At 47.8% G+C, this 20655-nt stretch overlaps 1 protein-coding gene across 5 annotated transcripts in view; it reads left to right on the top strand.

Moving 5' to 3' along the window:
* Positions 1–12937, top strand: part of HTR3B (5-hydroxytryptamine receptor 3B) — a 28777-nt gene extending 15840 nt beyond the window's left edge. For 4 of the 5 annotated variants that reach the window (XM_083588834.1, XM_083588832.1, XM_083588831.1 and 1 more), the window contains 7 exons: positions 4283–4327; positions 4623–4732; positions 5295–5464; positions 6320–6477; positions 9756–9966; positions 10914–11114; positions 12221–12937. In XM_083588834.1, the coding sequence (XP_083444960.1) occupies positions 4283–4327; positions 4623–4732; positions 5295–5464; positions 6320–6477; positions 9756–9966; positions 10914–11114; positions 12221–12480 (1155 nt within the window). In that variant the 3' untranslated portion in view covers positions 12481–12937. Of the gene's footprint in view, positions 1–1415; positions 1722–3274; positions 3366–4282; positions 4328–4622; positions 4733–5294; positions 5465–6319; positions 6478–9755; positions 9967–10913; positions 11115–12220 lie in introns of those variants that run through there. The other variant, XM_083588833.1, reaches the window with a different exon arrangement.
* Positions 12938–20655: the final 7718 nt, after the last annotated feature.

Genomic DNA, 20655 nt, shown 5'->3' on the forward strand with positions numbered 1-20655 from the left:
GTTTAACTTGCCCGATTGCAGCTTTAGGCACTTGGTGGCTGGCCAGCATGCAATCATGCAAATTAAACCCAGGCAAGTTTGAGGGCTTGAAAGCTCTTTCTGTGCCAGGTTTTCCCAGTGTGGAAAGAGCTTTTAAGCTCTCAGATTTCTTACTGAGTTCTGGGAAAGTCTGGCATCATCTTTGCAAAATCTTACAGGGCCATACGAGATCTCACAAGATTTCATGGCCTCCAGAGGCTATGCAAGAACTTCCCAGAGCCTGGTAAGCAAGGCAGAGAGACCTTTCCACACCAGGTTTACCTGCCATGGAAAGAGCTTTTAAGCTCTCCTCCTTTCTGAAAGCTAGATATACTATTTTCTGTGCACGTACCTGGGCAAATGATTTGGAGTGCTCCAATATCTCCTTCTGGAGTGACTCAAGTTGTGTTTTCCGAGAAGTTTCATCATACATAATAGAATTTGCACACCATTCTCTAGAAACTGAAGCACCTTGCTTTTTCAGTGTTCCTAAATGCTTATCTCTGGAGTGGATAGTTGCTAAAAAGCTCCCCTTTCATACTGATTGAGTTGCTGGAGGCTGGGACTCTGCTGCAGCAACAGTAAGGGGTCTTCAACCCCCTGACCACTATGTAAGAGGGAAGGGCTGGAGCCCAGTGGTAGAGAATCTGCCTAGCATGCTGAAGGTCCTGAACTCAGTCCCTAGCACCTCCAGCTGGAACCGGAAGAGCCTCCTGCCTGAAACTCTGGAGAATCACTACCTGTCAGAAGTGACAATACAGTCGTACCTTGGATCCCAAACGCCTTGGTACTCACACGTTTTGGCTCCTAAACCCCGCAAACCCGGAAGTGAGTGTTCTGGTTTGCGAATGTTCTTTGGAACCCAAACGTCTGATGGAGCTTCCTGCAGCCAATCGGAAGCTGCCATTTGGTCAGGGATGTACAGAGTGGGGTGTGGAGGGGACGGTCCGCTCTGGGTGCCACTCTGGGGGGTAACAAGATGGCCCCTGCCTCCCCCCAGCTGTAGAGCAGCCGAGGGCGCATGCAGTCAGTATGGGCGTCGCTCATGCGGTGTCCATATGGGCTGCTGCTCTCGCACGCCATTCAAATGGGCGTCCGTATGGGCTGCCTCTCGCACGGCGACCGTATGGGCTGCCGCTCTCATGAGCTGTCCATACTGGTGTCTGTATGGGCTGCCTCTCACAAGGCTACCATATGGGCTGCCACGCATGCACACTCTGTACGGGATGCTGCAAATCTGCAGTCGTACGGGATTGCTGCACATGCGCAGTCCATACGGTCACTGTGCGTGCGCCACTGGGTGGTTCGCCCTGCCCCTCGGCGTTCCACCCCGGGTGCCGGAGAGGGTTCCTCTGCCACCGGCTTTGGTTTCCGAACGTTTTGGAAGTCGAACGGACTTCCGGAACGAATTCCTTTCGACTTCAGAGGTACCACTGTACTGAGCTAGGCAGACTTTGTTTTTGTCTGGCTCCATATCAGGCAGGTTCCCATGCCCATAAGATGGAAAGCACAGTGGCTCCACAAGGCCCAGAGCTTGCAAGGGACTGACTTTGCTCATTTTGTTTTGTACGATCAACTTACGCTGAAGGCGACCGTATTTGTACCCCCCGGTGATCAGAGGAGAGATTTGGCTGTGTAATCACCGTTGTCAGACGCTGCCGTTGGCTCTGCAAGAGCGCTCGATGCCTCCCAGGCCTCGGCAGGTGTGCACGCTAATAGAGGAGCCATTCGGCAGGCATTGCGGCACGCAAAGTGCTCCCGCCCCATCTTCCCTGTCGCCTGCGACTCCTTTTGTTGATCTTTTGCCTCCTGTTCCGCGCACATAAAAGGCGGGGAGCAGTCTGAGACTCTCCAGTTATTAGGAGGGCCTTGGGGAAATCTGATTAGACCGATAATCTAGTCAACGGAGAAAGAGCTCCAATTTGTTTAGATTGAGTTTCGTCAGTGCCGAATTCCACGCACCTCCGTCTTCCACTCCACTGACTTAGAGCCTCCCAGACAGACGCCGAGGCAGCTGTTCCAACAGGATGTCGAACTGGGGGAAAGATAAATAAGAATGTGGAGGAATTATCTGCATGTTTGCTAACCACCAATTTAAGACTAAAGTAGGCTTCCTATGTTAGGGAAACTAATGAATTCCAATTCTCCCAAATATCCTTTGCTTTTAACAAGCAAGATGGAAGGGGATCCGTACATGCACACCCAAAGCGAGAGAGGAAGGAATAGTTTCAAATGGCACAACGAGAGAAGCAATTATATTGGCCAGCTGGCATGGAGGAAAACTCTGAAGGGGAGTCAAGTTTTACTTTCTGACTCCCCCCCCCCCAACTCCCTCAACTCTGGCACTAGGAATGGAGGGAACGTCAACAGCCAATGGGTTGCCCAAAGCAAAGAGTGCTGATACAGCAGTGATAAGCAGGAAAGGTGCTGGAAGCAGAGATGGGGATAAGAATTAGCTGCTCATACAATGTGGGGGTATGCATAAGAAGACTTAAATCAGGGGTGGGGAATCTCAGGCCTGCGAGCCAAATCCAGCCCTCCAACCCTCTCTGTCTGGCCATCAGGATCTCTCCCCAAGCTGCCCCTCCTTTCCCAGGGCCACACCCCTTACCAGCCCCATTCATGCCCTCCTTGAGTGCTTCTGCAGGGCTGAAGGGTGTCCTTGAATAAGCATCCTGCTGCTTGAGAGGCTATAAGTGTGTGTGGACTGTGGCAGGGTTCCTTGGAAAGTGGGACTACCATTTTTAAACTTCAAAATATTTTCTGAGTTGCCTCCTCCCTTTCCTCTCGGCCCGAGCATGCATGGAATATGGTGGCCATTTCACCAGCACAATGGCAAAATATCTCTCTCACCCCCCCTTGCAATTATTTCTCTGCTATTCTCTTTGCTAGGAAGGGATGCTTCCAAACTGTGAACCTTCCAGAGAAGAAGGCAATCAACGCTGCCCAGTTTTCAAGCCCCGCTTTTGTAGAGAATATGCATTATTCTTAGCAACCTGATTAATGTCAGAGTAACTAATTAGGGTGGTAGGGAGGGAGAGATGGGTGATTCGTTTATAGTGTCAACAGCCGGCAGCGGTGTGCCATTTTGTCAATGGTAATTTACTGTAAGGAGCAGCAGACAGAGGGGGGTACCTGAGAGTCGAGGGTCAACAAAACAGCGCCAGCCAGGTGTAGGAGAAGACAGTGATGGAGATGGGCCTCCAGAGAGTTGTCCATTTGGCAAAATTGATTGGTTCTCCTTTTTCTTTCTTAGCTGGATTCCAGGTGCAGCTCCTGCAAATCTGGAGATGGGGCAAGGCAGCAATGTGATAAGGCAGAATAATTCTAGCCAGCACAAGAAACAGGCAAAGCTGTTTCTTCATTGCTTAAACCTGCATACAAATCTAACCCAGAACAAGGTTCAGTAGCATCTGTGGATCTCCAGATGCAACTTCTATCATCCCCAAGTAGTGACCATACTAGTTGCTGGGGCTGCTGGGAGTTACAGCAGGGGTCGGCAAAATTTTTGTGGCTTGAGCTGGTTTATGGTCCCGCAGACGCCACAGTGGGCCAGTGTGTGTGTGTGCACACACATGTGTAAACACTATTTCCGGTACTCCTTCCGGCGCAGAGGAGGTGTGTGCAGCTTCCCATTGGGAAGCCAGCCAGCATCGCGGAAGGCGGTCTCCACTCTGCTCCTTGACGGTTTAGGGTGGCGCACAAGAGCCGAGCAAGTGGCCGGTGGGGATCCATGGGCCAGTTGAACGACCCCATGGGCTGCTTGTGGCCCATGGGCCTTAGGTTGCTGACCCCTGAGTTAGAGTCTAACAACATACAGAGGGTCCCGGGTTCTCTATCCCTCCTGCAGGAAAGTCATAAAGTAACATATGACCTGCTCTGACCTACTGCTCTTAAGAGAATCTTAGGCAGGTCTCCCTGCAGTTCCCACCTTTGACCAGAGACAGAGGCAAAAGAGTTGCACCCCACTCTGGCATGGCTTGGGCCCCATGTCCAACACCAGCTGGGCTCTTGAGCCATGTCCCTAGAACACTTAAGTGGATCTAGTTCCATACAAGTCATACTGTTTGAATTTGCAATGGGAGAGACAGGGATGGAGATGATTTGAAGCCACATGAAAACATCCTGTTTAACAGTAGGCAAAACCTGTTTAACTCTCTAGGCAAATGTGCAACAATGATAATTTCCTGATTCCACTGTATTCCATCATAATGATTGTTGTTGTCTGCATGATTTGCACAATTTACATCTTTTTCCTTTCCAGGATGCTCAGAATCAAAAACTGAAAACAAGCATTTGGTATCGGCAGGTAAGACAATACTGACTGGGGTTGATGGTGTCCCCCCCCCATCTGTAGGGCCACAGCTTCCATATCCTTGCTGTATGAGGTGGTGCTCCAGATATTAATTGTTAGTAAGCCAGGCCTCCCTAATAACCCAAGTAGCCCTCTCTTCCTCCCCCCCATTTTTAAATTCAACTCTCCACCCATTTCCCCCACTTCTCTAACCAAAATCTAAACAGACGCATCTCAGCTTCCATCATGATACATTTGACTTTAGTACAGTTTAGAAATAGCTAGACATGCTCCTTTCTCTCTTTTGCAGATCTGGAAGGATGAGTATCTCACTTGGAATTCTAGTCGTTATGATGGGATCCAAGAAATCTCTTTGCCCATTCACCGCATCTGGGCTCCTGATATTATTGTTGGTGAATCGTAAGTGTGGACCTTGTTGGTTTGAGATGATGGTGACTCAGGGTCTCATAAACTCCTCTTAAGTAGGTTTCACCTCGGGCTGCAGTTGTTAAGCTGAAGATGTTTTGATATTGTTGCTTTTCAGTGGCATTTTATTATATTATAGTAATAAATATGGTTTATTGGTTTTAGCCGCCTTGGAGGCCTACTGCAGATATATGGTAAAGAGAAAGAGAAAGAAAGAAAGAAAGAAAGAAAGAAAGAAAGAAAGGAAGGAAGGAAGGAAGGAAGGAAGGAAGGAAGGAAGGAAGGAAGGAAGGACCAAAAGGATGAAGGGAATGGAACAACTCAGAGGGGACATTTGACAACTCATGAGTGACATTTCTTGCCTCAGAACTTGGGAAGTAAGGAATGGAGTAACTCAAAGGGGAGTTGTTCCATCCCCTTCTTTCCAAGCTCTGAGGCTACAAATGTCACTCATGCCTGAACAAAAATGCAATATTTAGCAGTGGAAGTAATGTTCCCAGGTAATGTACAATACATCGTGGACTGTCCCTCTGCTCTCTCTCTCTTCCTGGTATAGCGTGGATGCCAGCAAATCCCCAGATCTCCCATTTGTCTACTTGAATGCCAGTGGTGTGATCAAGAATTACAAACCCATGCAGGTGGTGTCCGCATGCATCCTGGAAATGTACACTTTCCCATTTGACACACAGAACTGCAGCCTGACTTTCAGCAGTGCTTTGCACACAGGTGAGTCAGGACTTGTGAACCCAGGTACTGGGTGTTATTAGGGGAAAAATCTATAGCTCAGTGGTAGAGTACCTGCCTTGCATGCAGAAGGTCCCAGGTTCAATCCCCAGCATCTCCAGGTAGGACTGGGAGAGCCACTTATTCAACCTTGGACCCCCAGATGTTGCTAGACTACAACTCCCATCATCTCCAGTTAGCTTAGCCCATGGCTACCAACATCTGGGGACTCAAGGTTGAAGAACACTGTATAGGCAATATTGTGCTAGATGAACCAATAGTCTGAGGCCGCTTCCTCAGAGGGCCGTTTCTATCATTGCTTTTACAACACCACCACCACCCACTGCTGACCAAAGGGAGGAACTACAGGGAGTCTGGTCAGACCAGATGAGATGCCTCTCAAGTGACCAGAGAGAATCCAAGCACCCAAACAGGTTTTTGGGGCAGGATTGGTTGCTCTTCTAACAACTAGGAGACTAGACTCTTGTGTTGGATACAGGCTGCCTTTATTTTGCTTCACATTTGCCTTACTTTGCAGGACAAGAGTTGGCTCTGAGTGGGAAGGAGCAAGGAGATATACCTTGGAATGATAGCCACAGTCTGGCTTCTCTCCATGATGAGAATTAATTTCTTGATTCTGTTTGCTCCTTATGAGTTCTCCACATTACTGGAAAAGAATCCTGGGAAGTTTAGTTTGCAGAGAGGGCTAGGAATTGTACTTCTGTGGGGGGTGAACTACAGTTCCTAGGAATCTTTGTGCAGTGAGGCTGTAACATAACATTTTGTTCACCACTGGACTTGATCTTAAATGTGCATGACTAATAGTTTTGTCATTTTTTCCCACTGCATCCTTTTTAGTTCAGGATGTGGATCTTGCTTTTTGGAGGAGATATGAGGAGATCAAGAGTGACCAGAAGTTGTTTCTAAATGATGGAGAATGGGAGTTGGTCTCTGTGCTCTCTGAGCGGCGTATCCTGCAAACGCAGACTGGGAGCATTGCTCAGATTCGGTTTCATGTGAGTACCTGGAACATTGTGACCTGGTCACTCTATCCTCTCCTTTTCCTTTCTCTTCCATTAATGGCATCATTTAATGCCCCCGTGTCCTCTTGTTCTTGTTCTCATCTCTTGTTCACAAAGGCTTCCTGGCTAAACCTGGTCCTTCAGCTTTACTGTTGCTTAATTTTGTATTGTAGTTTAGATAGTTGCTGTTCATTCATTTATAGTAGTGTTTTTTAAACGGCACTTTTGCATTTGATTAAAAAATAATAATCCTCACATTGTGAAGCTGCTCTGAGTGCCCTGTGGGTACAGGGTGGAATAAAAATACATTTTTTACATTGAAATCAGCAATGATGTGATAATTGTTAGGGACCCAAGATTTCCAATCAGCGTGTAATGTGATTCAGTGCTAGGAGTAAGAGAAATTTGGTTTGCACCTAGTAAGGATCTTCCTGGTTCTTCTTTCTTCACACTTCTTCCTTCTTCTGTCTTCCGATTCTTCCACCCTCCTCTTCACTCATCCTGTTTGCTTCTTCAGATGACTGTGCTGCAGAGGCCTTATTTTACCCGGGTCAAACTCCCAGTTTTGCACCCCGCTATTTATAAGGGACACGGGTGGCACTGTGGGTAAACCACAGAGCCTAGGACTTGCCAATCAGAAGGTTGACGGTTCGCATCCCCGTGATGGGGTGAGCTCCCGTTTCTTGGTCCCTGCTCCTGCCCATCTAGCAGTTCGAAAGCATGGCAAAGTGCAAGTAGATAAATAGGTACCGCTCTGGCGGTAAGGTAAACGGTGTTTCCGTGCACTGCTCTGGTTCGGCAGAAGCGGCTTAGTCATGCTGGCCACATGACTGTACGCTGTACGCTGGCTCCCTCAGCCAATACAGTGAGACGAGCGCCACAACCCCAGAGTCGGCCATGACTGGACCTAATGGTCAGGGGTCCCTTTACCTTTACCTGTGCACATTTACACACACACACACACACACACAGGCTGAGAGCCTCAATGGAGGCTTCACCCAGGGCAAAAAACCCAGCTAGCCCCCGTAGCTACATCACTGCCTTCAAGTGCCACATGTCTGCAGTGGCCATGGCACAAACAAACCACACACCATTACCATACATGGACATTCACCACAAATTCATCACACACACTCAGCATTTCAACCCTCCTCACTCCAGCACAGGAAATGCTACCTTCGTACAGAATCTACAAACTCACCGTTATCTGGTGCTTCTTTGTTGAATAAATGAGAAGGGAAAGGTGCCAGCTTCAGCTGCAAAGCTGTGTCTGATTGTCGGCCCCCGTTCGCCTCATGAAGGCAGCTAGGCAAGACTGAGTGCTCGTGGGGTCCTACGCCAGCAAGACAGTTGGCACCTAACCTTGGATAATATTCCATCTCCAGCCTGCAGCTGCTGAACGGGCACCGAATGAGATTGATTCCCTTCATTAGCGCCAATGGGCTGCAAATACCTTTTGTGTACTTATTATTATTACCTGGCGTTAATGGATAATGAAATGGTGGCATAATATTGCTAGCACCTGAAGGGTGTCTAATGGCAAACACGACTAAATCGAAAGCGCTCTTTTGCTTCCTTCCTTGTGCTGGGGAATTTAAAGGCAATGAGCTCCATCGTCTGTTAGACAGGTTGTGAAGGGAAGGATTTGGTTGCTGAGAGAATCATAGGTTGCAGTTCAGGACCATGGACACCTCCACAAAACCCTGCCCAGAAAAGAGCTGAAGATTCTGAAGTAACATGCTGCTGCCATTGGCTGATACCAGTTCCTGGTGAGGATGTTTTATGCAGGGTGGCCCAAATCTTATTGAGGGGTTCATACCCCACAGTCCTCATTTGAAATCGCCGTGTGGGGTCATCTCAAATTTCTGAGCATTCGACAGACACAATGGTTTTGGCTGGAGAAAACAATTGTGCCTCTCAAAGGAACCAGGCTCCCACTTGTGGAGGAATATAGTATGTTGTTGTTGTTTAGTCGTTTAGTCGTGTCCGACTCTTCGTGACCCCATGGACCAGAGCACGCCAGGTACTCCTGTCTTCCACTGCCTCCCGCAGTTTGGTCAGACTCATGCTGGTAGCTTCAAGAACACTGTCCAACCATCTCGTCCTCTGTTGTCCCCTTCTCCTTGTGCCCTCAATCTTTCCCAACATCAGGGTCTTTTCCAGGGAGTCTTCTCTTCTCATGAGGTGGCCAAAGTATTGGAGCCTCAGCTTCACGATCTGTCCTTCCAGTGAGCACTCAGAGCTGATTTCCTTCAGAATGGCTAGGTTTGATCTTCTTGCAGTCCATGGGACTCTCAAGAGTCTCCTCCATCACCATAATTCAAAAGCAGCAATTCTTTGGCAATCAGCCTTCTTTATGGTCCAGCTCTCACTTCCGTACATCACTAATGGGAAAACCATAGCTTTAACTATACGGACCTTTGTTGGCAAGGTGATGTCTCTGCTTTTTAAGATGCTGTCTAGGGCCAAGCAAAGCTTATTTGCGGGTTTGACACTACATAAGCTTTCAATCGACACACAATTTTCTAATTTTGTGGTTTTTCAAATTCTCAATGAAATAAGGAACTGATAGCTAGTGACCAACGTCAGCATTGCTCCCTCCTCCCTCCCATGTTTCCTAGGCCAGCCAGTGCGGTTAAAGTGTCAGACCACGATGCTAGCCCCCACTCAGCCATGAAGCTCATTGGTGATCTTGGGCCAATCTCTCAGTCTAGCCTACCTCACAGGGTTGTTTTGAGGATAAGATGAAGCGGGATAACTATGTACACCACTTTGACATCCAGTTCAAGACAAGAAGGGATATAAATGTAACAACAGCTGCAGCAACAACAACAGCAGAATTGTGAACAGAACTCTCTGGAATAACTCCATCACAAACTTTGGCATATCCGTGTAAGCAACTGAATTTAGTACGGAACAGCATGGATTGGAAACATTTATAACAAGCTGCCTTTTCTGTTCTGGATGCCACATCTGACTTGTACTGTCTGCACTAAAAGCAAGTGGAACAGCTATTATACAGAAGCACCAGGTTCAGAGGTCCCTGGATATCAGTCTCTAGGGAGCAATAGCAGGAGCAGGCTTTCCAGAAGCACGTGAACTTGATGGGCCTCTTATGCCCTTAAGGAAACTGGTGTCACCATTGTGGCCCAGTGGGTCAGCTGAGGCAGAACAGTAGAGAAAGATAGATCACTGCCCCAGAGGCAGTATAAATTCCTTATCTCTGAAGTTTCATTAATTGCCAGCCCTCTTTTTCCATCTGATTCCTCCAGATTGTTATCACCAGACGTCCCCTGCTCTACGTGGTCAGCTTGATGATTCCCAGCATCTTCCTGCTTGTTGTGGACCTGGGTAGTTTCTACCTGCCCCCAAATTCTGGAACAAGGATAACATTCAAAACCAGCGTGCTGGTTGGTTACACTCTCTTCAAAGTCAACATGTCAGACGAGCTGCCAAGCACTGGGATCGGCACATCTCTGATCAGTGAGTGGAAACAGGGTAGCACTAATATGAGCATAACTTAATAATAATAGCACAAGGGTTCATATTGTTTCACACGTGTAATGGGGTAATTCTGAAAAGGTATAGTATTATTCCCATATTGCAGGTGAAGGCACTGAGGCAGTGAGGTTGTGGTTTACCTAAAGAAAACACAGCAGGGGCAATATTCTAACTGGAGCACCAGGAGGTACAGAGCTCATTCTTCCAGCCACTGCACTATTACTAGGACAATAGGAGCGGGTTGTGATTGCACCAAAAATAAGTCACAGCAGAAAACCAATCTTCTGCTGCAGGCAAAATGCATGGGTGCCAAATGAGCTTTTCTGCAGCAGTAGCCTTGGCTAAAGTGGGTCTCAAAACACAGGCAGCCCCTCTTGGGAAGTATCCCACAATGCTTCAGGTGTGTGTTCTTGTGTGCCTGTCCTGTTTCTGTACAAGCCTTTAGAGGGCATACAGTAGGAAGCAAGGAATGCAAAGCAGGCATCAAAGTTCTCACTGAGGTTGTAAACCAATGGTGATGGAGCAGTGCCAACCTAGCCCAAGGCAGGCAGGTGGCTGGGCAGCAGGTTCTCTAGGTGAGTTGCTGGGGAGCCAAGCCTGAAGCAGCTGTTAGATAAGGGCAGCAGGGCTCCATGTGACTCCCTGGATCAGCTAACCTGGCCAGTCTTCCGTTATCAAGGAGCTGGCCAGCTGGTTTTGCTAGCTGCCCTGTAGTGCAGAGAACAAAGCACCTCAGCCAGTTCACTGAGTTCACTGACTCCCCCCCATACCTGATAGATCTGGGGCAATGCAAGAGTCTCTGGATAAGTGCCTATGGTTTGTGGTCATCATCCTCATTGGAGAAGTCCCTTAATATGGGCTCTGTGTGCTGGATCATAGCAATCCCAATGGTTCACAAGTATCTCTTCCTCCTCTTACCCCCGTCTCAGGTGCCTTCTTCACCATCTGCATGGCTCTGCTGGTCCTCAGCCTATCCAAATCCATCTTCCTCATCAAATTCCTCCACTTGGGTGATGACTGCACACGGGATAAGCCCTTTGCTTCTTACTGCTGCAGGAACGCTGTTGACGCTGTGGGTGAAAATGCCAAGGCAGCTAGGAGCGCAGGAGAAAAAGCTGGCACTGCTGGAGGTACAGAAGGCCAAGAAGTAACAGGAGACAGAAAACAAGTTTATAAAACTATAAGAAAGTGGATAGAAATGAGGTCTTCCCACCCACACCTCACGAAACTAGAACCGGAGCAGAGGATGTGTGTGTCAGCCCATAACGCTAACTGTTGATGGATTACAGGCATACAAAAGCCCTTCTTCACACAATACATCATTAATTTGTGGAACTCACTGCCACAAGATGGAGCAATAGCCTTTGGCTTAAATGTCTTTACAGTCATACCTCAGGCTAAAGTTGCTTCAGGTTGAGCGTTTTCGGGTTGTGCTCCGTGGCGACCCAGAAGTAACGGAACGTGTTACTTCTGGGTTTCACCACTCGTGCATGTGCAGATGCTCAAAATGACATCACACGCATGTGCAGAAGCAGCGACCCACGCACGTGCAGACACGACACGCAGATGCAGGTTGCGTTCTCTTCAGGATGCAAACGGGGCTCTGGAATGGATCCCATTTGCATCCAGAGGTACCACTGTAGAAGAGGATGGAGCAACTTCAAGAAAGAGAATAGGTCTACCAATAGCAATTAGCCATGGTGCCTATATTGAAACTTTAGAGGCAGCCTACGTCTTGAACACTGTGGAGGAGCAATGATGAAGGATGGCTGTGCCATCACTCTGCCCTACTTGTAGGGTTTTAGGAGGCATCTGTGGGGAACCAGCTTGAATCTAGGTCAGAGTTTCCCAGCCTGGTATCATCCAGATATTTTGGATAATGAATCCCATGAGCCCCAGGCAGCACGGACTGATGGGAGTTATACACCAAAATATCTGGAGGATACCAGACTGGGAAAGACTGAACTAGGTGGGCTCATTGGTCTGACCTCCCACGGCTCTGCTTATGTTCTTAAGGACTGTCCAAGCACAAACCTCATAGATTTGTAGGTAAAACTCTAGAACTGTAGTCTTAGAAGGCACTCCGAGGGTCATCCAGTCCAATGCATGAGGTCAACAAGGAACTATGCCTGCCCAGGACTGAGTTGTAAGAAGGGGTTGGGTTAGGAATGAAAGTGAAGCAAGCCCTCATTCATCTCTTCTTCCAACATGATGAAGTGCCTCTGTCTTTCTGCAGGGATACCCTTGGCTTGGGAAGGCTCATCTGTAAAAGACCATGCCACTGGGACAGCCACACCCCCAATGGAGAAGATCCGAAGAGAACTCCTCCCCATCAGCTCCCACTTTCGTGCCCTAGGCATTGCTGCCAAAGTGGACGGCGACTGGCTCTCTCTTGCAAACAAGCTTGACAAACTCCTGTTCTGGGCCTATCTTTTAGTGCTGGCTGTGTATGCAGTCACAATGGGTTCTCTCTGGGGGACGTGGAGCTCCCAGTAGGGGCAGCTGGCAAGGCAGTCCAACATGGCACTGAAGAATGGCCACTTGGGCATCGTAAATGACATTCCCAGTCAAATCATTATGCCCACTTACAGCATTGGAGAGCACAATTTAAAATGCGGGGCATCACCTTTGGCACTCGAGCACTCTCTCAATTTTCTCTGTTGACTAGTCTAGGCTAGTTAAATGAATTTAACATGCATGCACATATATATATATATATTAAATATGCAGATAGCATCCATAGTCATAGGAAAAATAATCATAGGGATCACAGCAGATGTGAAGCGGGAATTTGAAGCTTTTCCTTCTATTTCTGAGAAGTGGCTGTCCTCAGGACTGCAGGAAATGCTTAAAGCCCCTCTCAGTTCCTGCTGCAGTCCTGGCAAACATCAGTCCCTCCTTTCCAGAAGATGTTATATGTGTTATTGCCCCATAAAATAACCTGCACTCAGGTGGCACTTCAGGGCTCTTAGTTATCTGTTTGGCCACTGCGAAAACAGTGGCCAAACAGCTGGACTAAGTGGGCCTTTGGCCTGACCCAACAGCCAGATTCTTGTTATGTTCTTAAATTCATGGCCAAGGCTTGTTTAAGGTCATATCTAGTTGCTTCTTCTGCCTCATCCAGCTCCCCACTTTTTTTTTACTGGGCTAAGGGTTATTACCACACACAGTGGGTAGCACTGGGTGGATGTGGTGATGAGTTGCCCTCCAGATGTTGTTGGACTTATCAGCCCCAATGAGTTGAACCAATGGGATATGGGAGTTGGAGTCCATCAAATCTGGAGGACACCTTCCTGATGCTATGGGTAACAATCCCTCGTTTCTTATATTGCCTTCAACTCTCTGAGAAGCTAGTATCATCACAGAGGTCTTTCTAGCAGGGCTTCAGGGGCCCAGGAGAAAACATGATGATAAAGTGGGCACCATGTCTTTGACTCCACTGCCGTCATGCTTTATAGAATGCCTCTCCTCTCCCGTCCAACCTCTGTCTCTCCACAAAGCCATGATTGCAGTATCATTCCCAAACCCAATCCAATCAGTGCATCAAATGGGGCATCATTAACCTCATCTCCAGGGCTTATTTTGCTCATAAGATCCATGCAAATGCATTTGGGATGATGGAAGTGCCTCTCCTAGGCTTTTTTCAGCACCCGTGGTTAAGATGCGGTGAAGAACATCAAGAAAAATGAGGTGACCCTTTGAGCGGCACTTCGTTAGGATTTCCTGGCAGGGGGAGTTTGCAGAAATCAGTAATGTATGGAAATGAAGTGTAATAAGTTTATAGCAATAAACATACTAGTTTTGAAACCAACGAGACTTCAGCTAGCCATGAGTCACTAGCTCCACTGGTTTCCATAGGGCAGCCTTCCTTAACCCTTCAGATGGTTTGGACCTCTGTAGAATCACAACTATTCAGTTTTCCATATTTCACTCGGAACATGATAAACGAAATGATGGGGGGATGGAGGGATGAAGGTATGGTGAAAGAAGGAAAAATATGGACATCAGAAGTTTAGGTGAAGTGGCATCAATGAGGGGATAAGGAGGGAGCATTATGGGATGCAACAGCAGCACCCCTTGAGGACTCAAAGCCTGCCCATTTTTCAGATTTTAGCCATGATGAGGAATAGAGGAGGAATCAAAGGTGAATCTGGCTGTCAGACCAAAATGAAGGCTTAGCAACCATTGCTCTACGAGGTATCAGATTCCACAGTTTTCAGCTTGCATCGATTGCTGGATGCTGGTGTTTCCCAGAGGCTTAGCACAAGGGACACAGAGCCCATCATTGTTATCAAGTAGGCCCTGAGAGGGGTTTCTGTGTCCTCTTCCTTGCCTCCTCTTCCAGAGCTGGAGGAGGTGGAAAAGGGAGGGTTGGAAGAGGAGAGGGGGGATTATTTGGTGGAGGTGGTTTGAAAACTGCCTCACGCTCTCATCGTTTCATTAGCGGTGGTAGGAGCATTTCATGGGCAATTAGTGCTAAGCACTAATGGAGGCAGCAGCAGCAGGTAGAAGAAGTCTCTCTGGACTGGCCGTTTTGCAAAGTGAATTTAGCTGAGTGGGAGGTGTTGGATTGACAGGCTTGGACTTCATAGACTGGAGGAAGGGAGAGAAACTTTACCATGGCCTTCCCTAACCTGGTCCCCTGCTGTCACCATGCTGTCAGGAGTGACAAATTAACCCTTTATTGTCTAAAGTTCACTTACAAGTTAGGGGAAGGTGTGTTCTGCAGTCTTGCATCTCTCATGTACTCCCAGGTGTGCACCTGATGAAGCAGTTGCCACAACAGAGAGGCGCTGCCCCTGACCTTGGCTTACATATCTCCTCTATCCGAGCTGTGTGCAAGCAGGCAAAAACTCCATCTGCTCCTCCCACTTCAATCCTCCTCTGGTCCTGGGAGGCAGCAAAGCAGGAGAGGTGGAGAAAGGAGCTGCTGGTGGTGTAGAAGTCCTTGACTATACCTGCCTGACCTATCTCTCCCTTCTCCCTTCTCCTGCCCCTGTTCTTCACTCTAGGGATGTGGGTAGCACTGTGGTCTAAACCACTGAGCCTCTTGGGCTTGCCGATCAGAAGGTCGGAGGTTTGAATCCCCGTGACAGGGTGAGCTCCTGTTGCTCTGTCCCAGCTCCTGCCAACCTAACAGTTCGAAAGCACATCAAAGTGCAAGTAGATAAAAAGCTACCACTGCTGTGGGAAGGTATATGGCGTTTCCATGAGCTCTGGTTTCTGTCACGGTGTTCTGTTATACCAGAAGCGGTTTAGTTATGCTGGCCACATCACCCAGAAAGCTTTCTGTGGACAAATGCCGGCTCCCTCGGCCTGAAGACAGATGAGCATCTCAACCCCATAGTCGCCTTTGACTAGACTTAACCATCCAGGGGTCTTCACTCTCCAACCTCGCGGCTTCTCCTGCCTCTGCCTCTTGTCTCCTGGCTGTTACAGGTTCTCCCAAGAGACTCCTTCGACGTCAGTCTCCAACCCTGCTTCTCTTGGTGACTACTCCTTAGTATCCAGTAGGTGCCTGGCATCAGCAGATGCTTCAGACAACAGCCAGCAGCTGTAATACAAAGCAGCAGGAGAACATCAGTTTGGCTTAGAATTTAGTTCTTCTCTATCCAATAGCTGCTGGTGGATTCACCCCAGCAACACGGGTGACCACCCCAAGATCCCACTTCTTTAGGAGGTGAGCTGTGGGGCCTACACCAAGCTCTTCTGACTATCCCAGAAGCCCTCTGACTCCTAACGCTCACCTTTCAACCGCATTCTGCTTCTCCCCGACATATTTCTCTGCTGCTTCTGGTGGCTGGTGGTGACTCAAGTAGTGGCTATTATAGTTCTGGATATGAGTTGCATCTATGGCTACTAGACATGGTGCCTATGCCCTGCTTCCATGGTTGGAGGCAGTAATACTGAATACCAGTTGCTGGAAAGCACAGGAGGGAGATTGCTCTTGTGCTCAGCTTCTGCTTAAGGGCTTCCTACAAGCACCTGGTTGGCCACAGTGAGAATTTGATGCTGATCTAGATAGGCCATTGGCTTGATCCAGAAAGATCTTATGTTCCTATGTCTGTAACTGATGGGATTTGACACTTTGGAGGACACCAGATTGGTGAAGGCTGCTCTACAGCATTTTAAAATAAAAGTAAAGCATGAATTAAATGCCCCCAATGCTGGCTCTGCTGCAGCTGATAATTAAACAATGAAATACAGTAGAATCCCTTACTCCAATCCCACGGCCGTTCGAATCCCCGCTTTGCCCCCCGGGCACGTGATTTATTAGCCTTGTTCACTTTTGTTATTAAGGACGTGAATGCGACTTGGGAAAGTTTTCTTATCGCTATAATAAATTCCGATTTCCAAAGAGCTGTGCAAATAAATTTGGAAGCCATTACGCACTTCTTTTCTCAGCCAGGCTCCCTCGTAAAAGCCTAAGACAGTGGGAGATATGGCAGGCGGAAGAAATGGAAACGACAAAAAGCAGGGGTCAGCTCAATCTCGATCGTGCAGAAAGGCGCTTGAGGGGGCAATCCAGCGTCCTGGATCTTTCCAGCAATTGCTAATAGCAAAGGCCATGAAACAGAGGAGTTCCATCCTTGCAAGAGTTTCAGCAGGGGGAAAAAAACCATGTCAAAATATCTCAACATTAAGAGAGAAAAAGAATTATATTAAACTCCTTTAAGTCACACTGGGCTTCTGATGCAATGAACCCTCCTCTCCTATAGGGGGTGCACACTCTCCCCATTGTCTCTCTCCCATAAAAGTTAAAGCCCCCCCCCCAGGGTAGCCTTTTCCAGTCCTGGGAAAAAAATGCTTTTAAAATTAAGGCAACTTTTGTGGGTCACCATTATCTGGGGAGAGGGGATGGCGGATTTTGCCTCCAGTTATGTAATTGATTTAAGAGATGCCTTTGACTGAATCCATGATAGTGAAGCAGAACCTCCACATCCAGAAGCACTATACCTGTGAATTGCCAATTAAAGTGGATCAAAAAGCAGGGGAGGGCTGTTAACTTTCATGTATAGCTCAGTTGGTTGGAATGTGGTGTTGATAATGCCAAGGTTGCAGGTTTGTCCCTGTATGGGACAGCTGCATAGTCCTGCATTGCAGGGGGTTGGAATAGATGACCCTCAGGGTCCCTTCCAACTCTACGATTCTATGATTCTATGTCTGCTGTGGCGTCTCTATGAACATCCGGCTGGTTACTGTCATACCAGGACATTGGACCAGATGGAACTTCGATGTGTCCTAGCATGACTCTTGTTATGTTCACCCATTAGAGTCAGAGGAAGTTGTACACTTTCAAGAGTGTACACAAGAGCTTTAATTCAATAAATGATATCAACAGCATCACTGTTCCCCATGTTCCTTCTCCCTTACACCTTCCATTTTTGAGCACATTCTCTAGTTTTCCTGACTTGTTCAATATTTTTGCAAATGAAATTCTGGCTTCCGTTTCTTGGCTCCCAAGCTCTAAGTGGAAGAACAAGAGCTGGAAAATGATAAACAGAAGCTATGACTCTGTTCACTGGCACCATGCCAGTGCAGGATAAATTTGATTCAGTTCTTGTTCAAAGACAAACCTACCAATTTTTTGCACTTTTCAAAACTGTGCACAAACTGAAACACAGCCCCCTTTCAAACTTTGCTGTTTTCCAGCCAAGTAATAGTATGTTCAGAGATGTATGTACTAGGATAAAGTGTGCATAAAAATGCATATATTGGTGAAAACAGATGACAAAAATGCATTGTGTTATGGAAAATTGCTTGCAAAAATATGTGTGTTTGTCAAACTATACACATACATACCTATTAGGAGAAATTTGCTGATGAACTTTCATGAGGATTAAAAAACCCCCAAAGCAAACAGATGTGGAAATATAGATACCTGAAGTTAAGATTGCAAAAATGAGAAGCTGGGAGGAACTGAAGTGGACAGAGACTTGTGCATATCATAGACGGAAGCTTCCCCTCACTGGATCATAGAATTGTAGAGTTGGAAGGGACCCTAAGAGTCATCTAGTCCAACCCTCTGTATTACAGGAAATCCCTGAGGGTCCATAACTTTGGATCACGTGGCCATTGCACTAAGCTCTGGCACATAAACTGGTCTCTGGGTCAAGTTCCTGCCATCGCTAGCTCCTTCCATCCCTTTGGGTGGTTTACACCTTCCTGGCACAGGTGCCTTTGACATCCCAGAGAACAAGACTGTGACCGCCTTGAGGCGGCCACCACTTCTCTCCTCATCTCTCAGCCCACCTCTATTTATGGTGAGTTATTTACCTAAAGAGACATTTATGGCTTCATAATTAGCAAGACAACGCATGGCCCCGGGAAGCTGGCAACGGCCTGCCTCTTAGCAAGGGAGCAAAAAACCCATCAGTGTCTGAAATGACCCATGACAGCGATTAGATTAGCGCTGTGTGTAGCAGAACCCCCACCCCCAGCTCAGCGTCCTGCTGGCAAAAGCCTTCCAGGTTTTATGCGGATCGGATTGGGGGAGAACGCACACTTAAATTTGCGCTTCGTTGGGCAGCGCCGTAAAAGTGAATTACAGCCACACCATCCCCAGGGGTCTGAGGATAAGAGAGAGGGGAGAAATCCCTCTCCCAGTGCTTCTGGGAAAGCTTTCTGCCTCTCCGGGCCAGTTGATACAGCAACACGTTAATAGCCCACTGAGAGTTGCTCTCTGCCTCCCCCAATGCGATGCATTAAAGAGGAGGCCGCAGAGGGAAAGAGGCAGGGGAGAATTAAGATGCAGAGGAGCAGGGAAAAGTACTGTCAATTGCTCGGTTTCCCAGGAGTTTTTGCTCATGCTCTCACTGGTAGTGGCTACAGGCCCGAGGGACTGCCCTGGATGATGTCTGCTTGGCAGAGAGGACGCCGGAGACTGCTGTGGGCTCAAACTCTAGATCCATAGCATCAGAGGCTATCTCTCTCGCAACCCATCTCCTTTGGCCTTTGGGTCAACCAAACCCGTCGACCATTTGAGGACTTCCCAAGTGGCAGTGGAATCACCGCAGCCTGTGGAAATGTAAGCCCAAGGCAGTGTAAGTTCCCACAAAATTGAAGACCGAACGGCCCTACATATCCTCCCGTGCCTGATATCCTTCAAAAACCCATTAGCCTTTATGGGGAGCTTGTCTCAATCAAAGAAAGGAATAGCTGGCCGTGCTGCCATTGACAAACCTCCGTTTCACCTCAGACATGTTGGCGAGGCAGTTTGGAGTGCAGCCACAGGGAACCTGGCCTCCCAACCCTCGCAGATGGCACCAGGATCAGGGTCACTTTTGCTCTGCTGAATGTGGGAAGCTCAGGGGGACCCAAAGGATAACCATTTCCCTCTTCTCCTACTATTTCTGGGAGAAACAAAAAATGATAGAATTGTGGAGGTGGAAGGGACCCCGAGAATCATCTAGTCCAATGCTAGTCCATTGCAACCCCGTGCAATGCAGGAATATGCAGCTGCCCCATATGGGGATCAAACCTGCAACCTTGGTGCTGTCAGCACTATGCTCTAACCAACTGATTCCTCCAAAGCAGGGATGACTAACCGCAGCACTGGTGTTTGGATATGGCCCCCAAGCAATTTTTCTTGGCCCTCCAAGACCCACCCCCCAAAAATCCAAAAAACAAACAAGCAGAGAATATCTACATAGAACCTTAAACTAAAGGAGATGTTATCACAAGATGCCGAGTGGTTATTCAATGTACACGAGAGAGACCGCAAGCAGATATTTCTGCAGGTGCAGGATGTTTTTCAGTTCGACCCCGAGGAAGGCCTTTAATCAATAACTGGCCGAAACACATTGGTCTGTTTTGAAAACAGAATCCTCTTCACCTCCCCAGCACCTTGGATGAAACATCCTTTGCTTTTGGACTCTAAGCCCACCCCCACTCTCAATGTAAGCAGTGGTGGTGGTGGTGGGGAGAGCCCTGGGGTGCGTGGAGAAGTTGTGATCTCCCACTCAGCACAGAGCTCTGATGGAGATGCAAACCCACCCATTCTGACAGTTGTCAAGTCGATCATTTGATGAGCAGGAAAGGGTGATAGCCTGTGTGCCTAAGGTGTGTCTGTGTGCCCTCTGTGGGGTGGACACACTCAGATGGATAAGGCTGGATTAAGAACTTGAAAGGGCCTAAACACTGAAAAGATTATGGTACTGCCCTCATATGCAGTTCAAAATAGAAAATGACACAAAACTCACGCGTACACTGAAATTAAAATAACTTCTTCCTAGATTTTCTGACTGCAAAATTCTGAAGAGTTAGTTGAAGCTGAATCAACAAAACATTGCTCCAAAACATTGCTTTGATCTGCCCCCGTTACCATTTGCTGATCACCATGGGACTTTGGGGGTTTGTGTCTAGGATGGGCCTGTGCATGAATTTGTTTCATGTGTGGAGATCAGTGCGTGCTGACCAGCACACAGTCTTCACAGTAAGGCTCTATTCTGATGGCATGAGTATCATGACAACCAGTAGATTCTTAACTGCTGCAGCCTTCATCCACCTTGACAGCTGTTATAACATACTGCTTGTTATCTTCCGCCTGTTCTGCCATTGAGGACTTCTTGGATCATTCTTTGTGTAGCTCCTCCCTTTTGACCTTACCGCCTTGGGTGACCCTGCTGGGAGTATGAGACTCCCAATGGCTTCACTCACAAGGCTCATAGG

The sequence above is a fragment of the Podarcis filfolensis genome (genome assembly GCF_964270895.1).
Source record: "Podarcis filfolensis genome assembly, chromosome: 15".
In the NCBI taxonomy this organism is placed as follows: Eukaryota; Metazoa; Chordata; class Lepidosauria; order Squamata; family Lacertidae; genus Podarcis; species Podarcis filfolensis.